The sequence below is a fragment of the Coregonus lavaretus genome (genome assembly GCF_964263955.1).
Source record: "Coregonus lavaretus genome assembly, contig: HAP1_SCAFFOLD_413, whole genome shotgun sequence".
Taxonomy (NCBI): Eukaryota; Metazoa; Chordata; class Actinopteri; order Salmoniformes; family Salmonidae; genus Coregonus; species Coregonus lavaretus.
The window spans coordinates 146,759-160,582 of record NW_028164202.1 but is presented as its reverse complement, the minus strand read 5'-3'; the positions used below and the strand labels follow the sequence as shown (position 1 = coordinate 160,582).

At 47.9% G+C, this 13,824-nt stretch overlaps 1 protein-coding gene across 1 annotated transcript in view; it reads left to right on the top strand.

The window, feature by feature from the left end:
* Window positions 1–13,727, top strand: part of LOC311117329 (E3 ubiquitin-protein ligase RNF19A-like) — a gene marked incomplete at its 3' end in the record, with an annotated part of 38,066 nt that extends 24,339 nt beyond the window's left edge. Inside the window, exons 5-7 of the mRNA XM_084192291.1 lie at window positions 6,520–6,634; window positions 11,077–11,238; window positions 13,495–13,727. Of these exons, the coding sequence (XP_084048417.1) occupies window positions 6,520–6,634; window positions 11,077–11,238; window positions 13,495–13,727 (510 nt within the window). The remainder of the gene's footprint in view (window positions 1–6,519; window positions 6,635–11,076; window positions 11,239–13,494) is intronic.
* Window positions 13,728–13,824: the final 97 nt, after the last annotated feature.

Here is a 13,824-nt window from a genome sequence, read left to right as displayed (position 1 = left end):
AATAGATATAACCAGAGCTGGCCAATAGATATAACCAGAGCTAGCCAATAGATATAACCAGAGCTGGCCAATATATATAGCCAGAGCTGGCCAATAGATATAACCAGAGCTAGCCAATAGATATAACCAGAGCTAGCCAATAGATATAACCAGAGCTAGCCAATAGATATAACCAGAGCTAGCCAATAGATATAACCAGAGCTAGCCAATAGATATAACCAGAGCTAGCCAATAGATATAACCAGAGCTAGCCAATAGATAGAACCAGAGCTAGCCAATAGATATAACCAGAGCTGGCCAATAGATGGAACCAGAGCTAGCCAATAGATATAACCAGAGCTAGCCAATAGATATAACCAGAGCTAGCCAATAGATATAACCAGAGCTAGCCAATAGATATAACCAGAGCTAGCCAATAGATATAACCAGAGCTAGCCAATAGATATAACCAGAGCTAGCCAATAGATATAACCAGAGCTAGCCAATAGATGGAACCAGAGCTAGCCAATAGATATAACCAGAGCTGGCCAATAGATATAACCAGAGCTAGCCAATAGATATAACCAGAGCTAGCCAATAGATATAACCAGAGCTAGCCAATAGATATAACCAGAGCTAGCCAATAGATATAACCAGAGCTGGCAATAGATGGAACCAGAGCTAGCCAATAGATATAACCAGAGCTGGCCAATAGATATAACCAGAGCTAGCCAATAGATATAACCAGAGCTAGCCAATAGATATAACCAGAGCTAGCCAATAGATATAACCAGAGCTAGCCAATAGATATAACCAGAGCTAGCCAATAGATATAACCAGAGCTGGCCAATAGATATAACCAGAGCTAGCCAATAGATATAACCAGAGCTAGCCAATAGATATAACCAGAGCTAGCCAATAGATAGAACCAGAGCTGGCCAATATATATAACCAGAGCTAGCCAATAGATATAACCAGAGCTAGCCAATAGATATAACCAGAGCTAGCCAATAGATATAACCAGAGCTAGCCAATAGATATAACCAGAGCTAGCCAATAGATATAACCAGAGCTAGCCAATATATATAACCAGAGCTAGCCAATAGATATAACCAGAGCTAGCCAATAGATATTACCAGAGCTAGCCAATAGATATAACCAGAGCTAGCCAATAGATATAACCAGAGCTAGCCAATAGATATAACCAGAGCTAGCCAATAGATATAACCAGAGCTAGCCAATAGATAGAACCAGAGCTGGCCAATAGATATAACCAGAGCTAGCCAATAGATATAACCAGAGCTAGCCAATAGATATAACCAGAGCTAGCCAATAGATATAACCAGAGCTAGCCAATAGATATAACCAGAGCTAGCCAATAGATAGAACCAGAGCTAGCCAATAGATATAACCAGAGCTGGCCAATAGATGGAACCAGAGCTAGCCAATAGATATAACCAGAGCTAGCCAATAGATATAACCAGAGCTAGCCAATAGATATAACCAGAGCTAGCCAATAGATATAACCAGAGCTAGCCAATAGATATAACCAGAGCTAGCCAATAGATATAACCAGAGCTAGCCAATAGATATAACCAGAGCTAGCCAATAGATGGAACCAGAGCTAGCCAATAGATATAACCAGAGCTAGCCAATAGATATAACCAGAGCTAGCCAATAGATATAACCAGAGCTAGCCAATAGATATAACCAGAGCTGGCCAATAGATAGAACCAGAGCTAGCCAATAGATATAACCAGAGCTAGCCAATAGATGGAACCAGAGCTAGCCAATAGATATAACCAGAGCTAGCCAATAGATATAACCAGAGCTAGCCAATAGATAGAACCAGAGCTAGCCAATAGATATAACTAGAGCTGGCCAATAGATATAACCAGAGCTAGCCAATAGATAGAACCAGAGCTGGCCAATAGATATAACCAGAGCTAGCCAATAGATATAACCAGAGCTAGCCAATAGATATAACCAGAGCTGGCCAATAGATATAACCAGAGCTAGCCAATAGATATAACCAGAGCTAGCCAATAGATAGAACCAGAGCTGGCCAATAGATATAACCAGAGCTGGCAATAGATGGAACCAGAGCTAGCCAATAGATATAACCAGAGCTAGCCAATAGATATAACCAGAGCTAGCCAATAGATATAACCAGAGCTAGCCAATAGATATAACCAGAGCTAGCCAATAGATATAACCAGAGCTAGCCAATAGATATAACCAGAGCTGGCCAATAGATATAACCAGAGCTAGCCAATAGATATAACCAGAGCTAGCCAATAGATAGAACCAGAGCTAGCCAATAGATATAACCTGAGCTAGCCAATAGATATAACCAGAGCTAGCCAATAGATATAACCAGAGCTAGCCAATAGATATAACCAGAGCTAGCCAATAGATAGAACCAAAGCTAGCCAATAGATAGAACCAGAGCTAGCCAATAGATATAACCAGAGCTGGCAATAGATGGAACCAGAGCTAGCCAATAGATATAACCAGAGCTAGCCAATAGATATAACCAGAGCTAGCCAATAGATATAACCAGAGCTAGCCAATAGATAGAACCAGAGCTGGCCAATAGATATAACCAGAGCTGGCCAATAGATATAACCAGAGCTAGCCAATAGATATAACCAGAGCTAGCCAATAGATATAACCAGAGCTAGCCAATAGATATAACCAGAGCTAGCCAATAGATAGAACCAGAGCTAGCCAATAGATATAACCAGAGCTGGCCAATAGATATAACCAGAGCTAGCCAATAGATATAACCAGAGCTAGCCAATAGATATAACCAGAGCTAGCCAATAGATAGAACCAGAGCTAGCCAATAGATATAACCAGAGCTGGCCAATAGATATAACCAGAGCTAGCCAATAGATATAACCAGAGCTAGCCAATAGATATAACCAGAGCTGGCCAATAGATATAACCAGAGCTAGCCAATAGATATAACCAGAGCTAGCCAATAGATATAACCAGAGCTGGCCAATAGATATAACCAGAGCTGGCCAATAGATATAACCAGAGCTGGCCAATAGATATAACCAGAGCTGGCCAATAGATATAACCAGAGCTAGCCAATAGATATAACCAGAGCTAGCCAATAGATATAACCAGAGCTAGCCAATAGATGTAGCCAGAGCTAGCCAATAGATATAACCAGAGCTGGCCAATAGATATAACCAGAGCTGGCCAATAGATATAACCAGAGCTAGCCAATAGATAGAACCAGAGCTAGCCAATAGATAGAACCAGAGCTGGCCAATAGATAGAACCAGAGCTGGCCAATAGATAGAACCAGAGCTAGCCAATAGATATAACCAGAGCTGGCCAATAGATAGAACCAGAGCTGGCCAATAGATATAACCAGAGCTAGCCAATAGATAGAACCAGAGCTAGCCAATAGATAGAACCAGAGCTGGCCAATAGATAGAACCAGAGCTGGCCAATAGATATAACCAGAGCTAGCCAATAGATATAACCAGAGCTAGCCAATAACCAACCACTGCATCACTCATGTAATGTGTTTTTAGTAAGTCTAGAGTCATGGTACTCCTCACAGTACAGTGACCCCTGACCTAACCCTGTCTCTGTCAGATCCATAACCCCTGCCTCTAACCCTGTCTCTGTCTCTACAGAGTTGGGTAAAGCTGATTTTAGTTTTTTGGGGCCCTTTATGTGGAACATCTCATAGAGATCTCTGAAATGAGATGTTCTGGTCCCCCTTAGTCAGTTCAGAGTAATGATCAGAGACCTCTATGTTGATAAATGTATTTTTCTTAATACAGTGCATTCTGAAAGTATTCAGACCTTGACTTTTTTAGTCTTATTCTAAAATGGATTTAAATAAAAATAATCCATCAATCTACACACAATACCCCATAATGACAAAGAAAAAACAGGTTTGCAAATGTATTAAAAATACAAAAACTGAAGTATCACATTTACATAAGCGTTCAGACTCTTTACTCAGTACTTTGTTGAAGCACCTTTGGCAGCGATTACAGCCTCGAGTCGTCTTGGGTATGACGCTACAAGCTTGGCACACCTGTATTTGGGGAGTTTCTCCCATTCTTCTCTGCAGATCCTCTCGAGCTCTGTCAGGTTGGATGGGGAGCGTCACTGCACAGCTATTTTCAGGTCTCTCCTGAGATGTTCGATTGGGTTCAAGTCCGGGCTCTGGCTCGGCCACTCAAGGATATTGAGAGACTTGTCCCAAAGCCACTCCTGCGTTGTCTTGGCTGTGTGCTTAGGGTCGTTGTCCTGTTGGAAGGTGAACCTTTGCCCTAGTCTGAGGTCCTGAGCACTCTGGAGCAGGTTTTCATCAAGGATCTCTCTGTACATTGCTCCGTTCATCTTTCCCTCAATCCTGACTAGTCTCCCAGTCCCTGCCGCTGAAAAACATCCCCACAGCATGATGCTGCCACCACCATGCTTCACCGTAGGGATGGTACCAGGTTTCCTCCAGACGTGACGCTTGGCATTCAGGCCAAAGAGTTCAATCTTGGTTTCATCAGACCAGACAATCTTGTTTCTCATGGTCTGAGAGTCCTTTAGGTGCCTTTTGGCAAACTCCAAGTGGGCTGTCATGTGCCTTTTACTGAAGAGTGGCTTCCGTCTGACCACTCCACCATAAAGGCCTGATTGGTGGAGTGCTGCAGATATGGTTGTCCTTCTGGAAGGTTCTCCCATCTCCACAGAGGAACTCTGGAGCTCTGTCAGGGTGACCATCGGGTTCTTGGTCACCTCCCTGACCAAGGCCCTTCTTCCCTGATTGCTCAGTTTGGCCGGGCGGCCAGCTCTAGGAAGAGTCTTGGTGGTTCCAATCTTCTTCCATTTAGGAATGATGGAGGCCACTGTGTTCTTGGGGACTTTCAATGCTGCAGAAATGTTTTGGTACCCTTCCCCAGATCTGTGCCTCGACACAATCCTGTCTCGGAGCTCTACGGACAATTCCTTCGACCTCATGGCTTGGTTTTTGCTCTGACATGCACTGTCAGCTGTGGGACCTTATATAGACAGGTGTGTGCCTTTCCAAATCATGTCCAATCAGTTGAATTTACCACAGGTGGACTCCAATTAAGTTGTATGAACACCACAAGGATGATCAATGGAAACAGGATGCACCTGAGCTCAATTTTGAGTCTCATAGCAAAGGGTCTGAATACTTATGTAAATAAGGTACCTGTTTTTATTTTTTATAAATTTGCTAAAATTTTTAAAAACCTGTTCGCTTTGTCATTATGGGATATTGTGTGTAGATTGATGAAGATTTTTATTTATTCAATCCATTTTAGAATAAGGTTGTAACGTAACAAAATGTGGAAAAAGGGAAGAGGTATGTTTTAATATGTTTTGTAATAGTGTATATTGCATAGTGTACTGTATGTATTGGTTGTGTTTATGCAGGGCTCATCTGGAAAAGAGACCCTAGTCTTAGTAGGACTTCCCTGTCAAAATACCGGTTAAAGAAGATCTATAACCCCTGACCTCTAACCCTGTCTGTCTGTCAGATCCATAACCCCTGACCTCTAACCCCTGTCTGTCTGTCAGATCCATAACCCCTGACCTCTAACCCCTGCCTGTCTGTCAGATCCATAACCCCTGACCTCTAACCCCTGTCTGTCAGATCCATAACCCCTGACCTCTAACCCCTGTCCGTCTCTCAGATCCATAACCCCTGACCTCTAACCCCTGTCTGTCTGTCTGATCCATAACCCCTGACCTCTAACCCCTGTCTGTCTGTCTGATCCATAACCCCTGACCTCTAACCCCTGTCTGTCTGTCTGATCCATAACCCCTGACCTCTAACCCCTGTCTGTCAGATCCATAACCCCTGACCTCTAACCCCTGTCTGTCTGATCCATAACCCCTGACCTCTAACCCCTGTCCGTCTCTCAGATCCATAACCCCTGACCTCTAACCCCTGTCTGTCTGTCTGATCCATAACCCCTGACCTCTAACCCCTGTCTGTCTGTCTGATCCATAACCCCTGACCTCTAACCCCTGTCTGTCTGTCTGATCCATAACCCCTGACCTCTAACCCCTGTCTGTCTGATCCATAACCCCTGACCTCTAACCCCTGCCTGTCTGTCTGATCCATAACCCCTGACCTCTAACCCCTGTCTGTCTGTCAGATCCATAACCCCTGACCTCTAACCCCTGTCTGTCTGATCCATAACCCCTGACCTCTAACCCCTGTCTGTCTGATCCATAACCCCTGACCTCTAACCCCTGTCTGTCTGTCTGTCAGATCCATAACCCCTGACCTCTAACCCCTGCCTGTCTCTCAGATCCATAACCCCTGACCTCTAACCCCTGTCTGTCAGATCCATAACCCCTGACCTCTAACCCCTGTCTGTCTGATCCATAACCCCTGACCTCTAACCCCTGTCTGTCTGATCCATAACCCCTGACCTCTAACCCCTGTCTGTCTGATCCATAACCCCTGACCTCTAACCCCTGTCTGTCTGTCTGATCCATAACCCCTGACCTCTAACCCGTCTGTTTGTCTCTCAGATCCATAACCGCTATGAAGGGAAGGACATCTCTCCTCACAGGAGGAACCTGGTGATAGCAGGAGGAGTCACTCTGTCTGTCTTCATGTCCCCCGTGGTGGCAGCCGTCTCTGTCGGTCAGTACACTTTACTGTGTAGCTTTACACCAAGAATACTACTGACCACAAGCTTTGTGGCTTCCCCGGTTGGGAACAACACTTCTGTTTTCCTTGACAACCTGTAACACTGAACAACTGTAGCTTCCTGTCTGGCAAGGTTGGCCGATGATTGTCTGAGAGACTCATAAAGCTTATTGATTTGTTTTTGTTTGCCATTGCTGCATTTTTCATTGAAGTTCACCTAATGTTAAATCATTAGTTTCCTTTAAAACTGAGTTCTATGTTTCTTCTCTAATACACTAAAATTAGGAAGTAGTGACTGACGGTGCTGTTAGGAGACACAGTGGTCTCTGGTTGTTAAGATGAGGAAGTAGTGACTGACGGTGCTGTTAGGAGACACAGTGGCCTCTGGTTGTTAAGATGAGGAAGTAGTGACTGACGGTGCTGTTAGGAGACACAGTGGCCTCTGGTTGTTAAGATGAGGAAGTAGTGACTGACGGTGCTGTTAGGAGACACAGTGGCCTCTAGTTGTTAAGATGAGGAAGTAGTGACTGACGGTGCTGTTAGGAGACACAGTGGCCTCTGGTTGTTAAGATGAGGAAGTAGTGACTGACGGTGCTGTTAGGAGACAGTGGCCTCTGGTTGTTAAGATGAGGAAGTAGTGACTGACGGTGCTGTTAGGAGACACAGTGGCCTCTGGTTGTTAAGATGAGGAAGTAGTGACTGACGGTGCTGTTAGGAGACACAGTGGCCTCTGGTTGTTAAGATGAGGAAGTAGTGACTGACGGTGCTGTTAGGAGACACAGTGGCCTCTGGTTGTTAAGATGAGGAAGTAGTGACTGACGGTGCTGTTAGGAGACAGTGGCCTCTGGTTGTTAAGATGAGGAAGTAGTGACTGACGGTGCTGTTAGGAGACACAGTGGCCTCTGGTTGTTAAGATGAGGAAGTAGTGACTGACGGTGCTGTTAGGAGACACAGTGGCCTCTGGTTGTTAAGATGAGGAAGTAGTGACTGACGGTGCTGTTAGGAGACACAGTGGCCTCTGGTTGTTAAGATGAGGAAGTAGTGACTGACGGTGCTGTTAGGAGACACAGTGGCCTCTGGTTGTTAAGATGAGGAAGTAGTGACTGACGGTGCTGTTAGGAGACACAGTGGTCTCTGGTTGTTAAGATGAGGAAGTAGTGACTGACGGTGCTGTTAGGAGACACAGTGGTCTCTGGTTGTTAAGATGAGGAAGTAGTGACTGACGGTGCTGTTAGGAGACACAGTGGCCTCTGGTTGTTAAGATGAGGAAGTAGTGACTGACGGTGCTGTTAGGAGACACAGTGGCCTCTGGTTGTTAAGATGAGGAAGTAGTGACTGACGGTGCTGTTAGGAGACACAGTGGCCTCTGGTTGTTAAGATGAGGAAGTAGTGACTGACGGTGCTGTTAGGAGACAGTGGCCTCTGGTTGTTAAGATGAGGAAGTAGTGACTGACGGTGCTGTTAGGAGACACAGTGGCCTCTGGTTGTTAAGATGAGGAAGTAGTGACTGACGGTGCTGTTAGGAGACACAGTGGCCTCTGGTTGTTAAGATGAGGAAGTAGTGACTAACGGTGCTGTTAGGAGACACAGTGGCCTCTGGTTGTTAAGATGAGGAAGTAGTGACTGACGGTGCTGTTAGGAGACAGTGGCCTCTGGTTGTTAAGATGAGGAAGTAGTGACTGACGGTGCTGTTAGGAGACACAGTGGCCTCTGGTTGTTAAGATGAGGAAGTAGTGACTGACGGTGCTGTTAGGAGACAGTGGCCTCTGGTTGTTAAGATGAGGAAGTAGTGACTGACGGTGCTGTTAGGAGACACAGTGGCCTCTGGTTGTTAAGATGAGGAAGTAGTGACTGACGGTGCTGTTAGGAGACACAGTGGCCTCTGGTTGTTAAGATGAGGAAGTAGTGACTGACGGTGCTGTTAGGAGACAGTGGCCTCTGGTTGTTAAGATGAGGAAGTAGTGACTGACGGTGCTGTTAGGAGACACAGTGGCCTCTGGTTGTTAAGATGAGGAAGTAGTGACTGACGGTGCTGTTAGGAGACACAGTGGCCTCTGGTTGTTAAGATGAGGAAGTAGTGACTGACGGTGCTGTTAGGAGACACAGTGGCCTCTGGTTGTTAAGATGAGGAAGTAGTGACTGACGGTGCTGTTAGGAGACACAGTGGCCTCTGGTTGTTAAGATGAGGAAGTAGTGACTGACGGTGCTGTTAGGAGACACAGTGGCCTCTGGTTGTTAAGATGAGGAAGTAGTGACTGACGGTGCTGTTAGGAGACACAGTGGTCTCTGGTTGTTAAGATGAGGAAGTAGTGACTGACGGTGCTGTTAGGAGACACAGTGGTCTCTGGTTGTTAAGATGAGGAAGTAGTGACTGACGGTGCTGTTAGGAGACACAGTGGCCTCTGGTTGTTAAGATGAGGAAGTAGTGACTGACGGTGCTGTTAGGAGACACAGTGGCCTCTGGTTGTTAAGATGAGGAAGTAGTGACTGACGGTGCTGTTAGGAGACACAGTGGCCTCTGGTTGTTAAGATGAGGAAGTAGTGACTGACGGTGCTGTTAGGAGACACAGTGGCCTCTGGTTGTTAAGATGAGGAAGTAGTGACTGACGGTGCTGTTAGGAGACACAGTGGCCTCTGGTTGTTAAGATGAGGAAGTAGTGACTGACGGTGCTGTTAGGAGACACAGTGGCCTCTGGTTGTTAAGATGAGGAAGTAGTGACTGACGGTGCTGTTAGGAGACACAGTGGCCTCTGGTTGTTAAGATGAGGAAGTAGTGACTGACGGTGCTGTTAGGAGACACAGTGGCCTCTGGTTGTTAAGATGAGGAAGTAGTGACTGACGGTGCTGTTAGGAGACACAGTGGCCTCTGGTTGTTAAGATGAGGAAGTAGTGACTGACGGTGCTGTTAGGAGACACAGTGGCCTCTGGTTGTTAAGATGAGGAAGTAGTGACTGACGGTGCTGTTAGGAGACACAGTGGCCTCTGGTTGTTAAGATGAGGAAGTAGTGACTGACGGTGCTGTTAGGAGACACAGTGGCCTCTGGTTGTTAAGATGAGGAAGTAGTGACTGACGGTGCTGTTAGGAGACACAGTGGCCTCTGGTTGTTAAGATGAGGAAGTAGTGACTGACGGTGCTGTTAGGAGACACAGTGGCCTCTGGTTGTTAAGATGAGGAAGTAGTGACTGACGGTGCTGTTAGGAGACACAGTGGCCTCTGGTTGTTAAGATGAGGAAGTAGTGACTGACGGTGCTGTTAGGAGACACAGTGGCCTCTGGTTGTTAAGATGAGGAAGTAGTGACTGACGGTGCTGTTAGGAGACACAGTGGCCTCTGGTTGTTAAGATGAGGAAGTAGTGACTGACGGTGCTGTTAGGAGACACAGTGGCCTCTGGTTGTTAAGATGAGGAAGTAGTGACTGACGGTGCTGTTAGGAGACACAGTGGCCTCTGGTTGTTAAGATGAGGAAGTAGTGACTGACGGTGCTGTTAGGAGACACAGTGGCCTCTGGTTGTTAAGATGAGGAAGTAGTGACTGACGGTGCTGTTAGGAGACAGTGGCCTCTGGTTGTTAAGATGAGGAAGTAGTGACTGACGGTGCTGTTAGGAGACACAGTGGCCTCTGGTTGTTAAGATGAGGAAGTAGTGACTGACGGTGCTGTTAGGAGACACAGTGGCCTCTGGTTGTTAAGATGAGGAAGTAGTGACTGACGGTGCTGTTAGGAGACACAGTGGCCTCTGGTTGTTAAGATGAGGAAGTAGTGACTGACGGTGCTGTTAGGAGACACAGTGGCCTCTGGTTGTTAAGATGAGGAAGTAGTGACTGACGGTGCTGTTAGGAGACACAGTGGCCTCTGGTTGTTAAGATGAGGAAGTAGTGACTAACGGTGCTGTTAGGAGACACAGTGGTCTCTGGTTGTTAAGATGAGGAAGTAGTGACTGACGGTGCTGTTAGGAGACACAGTGGCCTCTGGTTGTTAAGATGAGGAAGTAGTGACTGACGGTGCTGTTAGGAGACACAGTGGCCTCTGGTTGTTAAGATGAGGAAGTAGTGACTGACGGTGCTGTTAGGAGACACAGTGGCCTCTGGTTGTTAAGATGAGGAAGTAGTGACTAACGGTGCTGTTAGGAGACAGTGGCCTCTGGTTGTTAAGATGAGGAAGTAGTGACTGACGGTGCTGTTAGGAGACACAGTGGTCTCTGGTTGTTAAGATGAGGAAGTAGTGACTGACGGTGCTGTTAGGAGACACAGTGGCCTCTGGTTGTTAAGATGAGGAAGTAGTGACTGACGGTGCTGTTAGGAGACACAGTGGCCTCTGGTTGTTGTCTACTGTCCCTCCTGAGGGTGTGAGGTGGTTCACGTTCTCTCTCTCTCTCTCTCTCTCTCTCTCTGTGTGTGTGTGTGTGTGTGTGTGTGTGTGTGTGTGTGTGTGTGTCCAGGCATCGGTGTGCCCATCATGCTGGCGTACGTGTACGGTGTGGTGCCCATCTCTCTGTGTCGCAGCGGGGGCTGTGGTGTCTCCGCCGGTAACGGGAAAGGAGTCCGCATCGAGTTTGACGATGAGAACGAGATGAACGTAAGGAGCGGGGCGCAAGCTACCGGTACGTCACACACACAAGCACACACACGCATACACACACACACACATACACATACATACACATACACATACACATACACGCACACACACATACACATTCACATAAGCGCACACACACAAGCACACACACACACACACACACACACACACTGAGGAACCTCATGTGTTTAGTCTGAATCAGTTGTGGTAGCTGACTAATTGTGACTGGACTCTGATGAGCTCTGACTCTCTAAAGTAGAATGTTCTGCCAGTTGTCTGTTGTCTAAGGGAATGTTCTGCCAGTTGTCTGTTGTCTAAGGGAATGTTCTGCCAGTTGTCTGTTGTCTAAGGGAATGTTCTGCCAGTTGTCTGTTGTCTAAGGGAATGTTCTGCCAGTTGTCTGTTGTCTAAGGGAATGTTCTGCCAGTTGTCTGTTGTCTAAGGGAATGTTCTGCCAGTTGTCTGTTGTCTAAGGGAATGTTCTGCCAGTTATCTGTTGTCTAAGGGAATGTTCTGCCAGTTGTCTGTTGTCTAAGGGAATGTTCTGCCAGTTGTCTGTTGTCTAAGGGAATGTTCTGCCAGTTGTCTGTTGTCTAAGGGAATGTTCTGCCAGTTGTCTGTTGTCTAAAGGGTTTGACGTCTTTTCTAGAAGATCTGCAAAGGCCATAGAATGCAGTGAACCGACAAGAGAAAGGCCTTGCTGCCGAAGCCTTGACAATAAAGTCTCCATCCTCCTGTTTTTCAATAGTGTAGAGTAGTGGTTCCCTTCTCCAGTCCTCCAGTACCCCAACAGCCCTACTCCAGTCCTCCAGTACCCCAACAGCCCAACTCCAGTCCTCCAGTACCCCAACAGCCCAACTCCAGTCCTCCAGTACCCCAACAGCCCAACTCCAGTCCTCCAGTACCCCCCAACAGCCCAACTCCAGTCCTCCAGTACCCCAACAGCCCAACTCCAGTCCTCCAGTACCCCAACAGCCCAACTCCAGTCCTCCAGTACCCCCCAACAGCCCAACTCCAGTCCTCCAGTACCCCCCAACAGCCCAACTCCAGTCCTCCAGTACCCCAACAGCCCAACTCCAGTCCTCCAGTCCACCAACAGCCCTACTCCAGTCCTCCAGTACCCCCAACAGCCCTACTCCAGTCCTCCAGTACCCCCAACAGCCCTACTCCAGTCCTCCAGTAACCCCAACAGCCCAACTCCAGTCCTCCAGTACCCCAACAGCCCAACTCCAGTACCCCAACAGCCCAACTCCAGTCCTCCAGTACCCCAACAGCCCAACTCCAGTCCTCCAGTACCCCAACAGCCCAACTCCAGTCCTCCAGTACCCCAACAGCCCAACTCCAGTCCTCCAGTACCCCAACAGCCCAACTCCAGTCCTCCAGTACCCCAACAGCCCAACTCCAGTCCTCCAGTACCCCAACAGCCCAACTCCAGTCCTCCAGTACCCCAACAGCCCTCCTCCAGTACCCCAACAGCCCAACTCCAGTCCTCCAGTACCCCAACAGCCCAACTCCAGTCCTCCAGTACCCCAACAGCCCAACTCCAGTCCTCCAGTACCCCCCAACAGCCCAACTCCAGTCCTCCAGTACCCCCCAACAGCCCAACCCCAGTCCTCCAGTACCCCAACAGCCCAACTCCAGTCCTCCAGTACCCCAACAGCCCAACTCCAGTCCTCCAGTACCCCCAACAGCCCAACTCCAGTCCTCCAGTACCCCCAACAGCCCAACTCCAGTCCTCCAGTACCCCCAACAGCCCAACTCCAGTCCTCCAGTACCCCAACAGCCCAACTCCAGTCCTCCAGTACCCCAACAGCCCAACTCCAGTCCTCCAGTACCCCCCCAACAGCCCAACTCCAGTCCTCCAGTACCCCCAACAGCCCAACTCCAGTACCCCCCAACAGCCCGACTCCAGTCCTCCAGAACCCCCCCAACAGCCCAACTCCAGTCCTCCAGTACCCCCCAACAGCCCAACTCCAGTCCTCCAGTACCCCCCAACAGCCCAACTCCAGTCCTCCAGTACCCCCAACAGCCCAACTCCAGTCCTCCAGTACCCCAACAGCCCAACTCCAGTCCTCCAGTACCCCCAACAGCCCAACTCCAGTCCTCCAGTACCCCCCCAACAGCCCAACTCCAGGACCTGAGTTTGGCTGTTAGGGGTAATGGAGGACTGGAGTTGGAAACCACTGCTCTGGGGGGGAAATGGGGGAGTCTTGTCTTTTTTTTTTTTTTTTTTTTTAAGAGCGTCTCTGATGAACTCCTCTCTCCCCTGTCTCCTCAGACACGACCTCTGTGGCGGACACGAGGAACAACCCCAGCATCGGAGAGGGCAGCGTGGGAGGTATGACCAGCAGTCTGAGTGCCAGCGGGAGCCACGTGGACCGGATGGGCGCCACGAGGGACAACCTGAGTGAGAACGCCTCCACCATGGCGCTGGCTGGGGCCAGCATCACCGGCTCTCTGTCTGGCAGCGCCATGGTCAACTACCTAAACAGGTCGGTACTTTTGATTTGATTTAACCTTTATTAAATCTGGTTAGTGTCGTTAAGATAAAGAGACCTGAACCAAGACAGCATCAACACATCAGTTTCAGACAAACGGTCACATGACA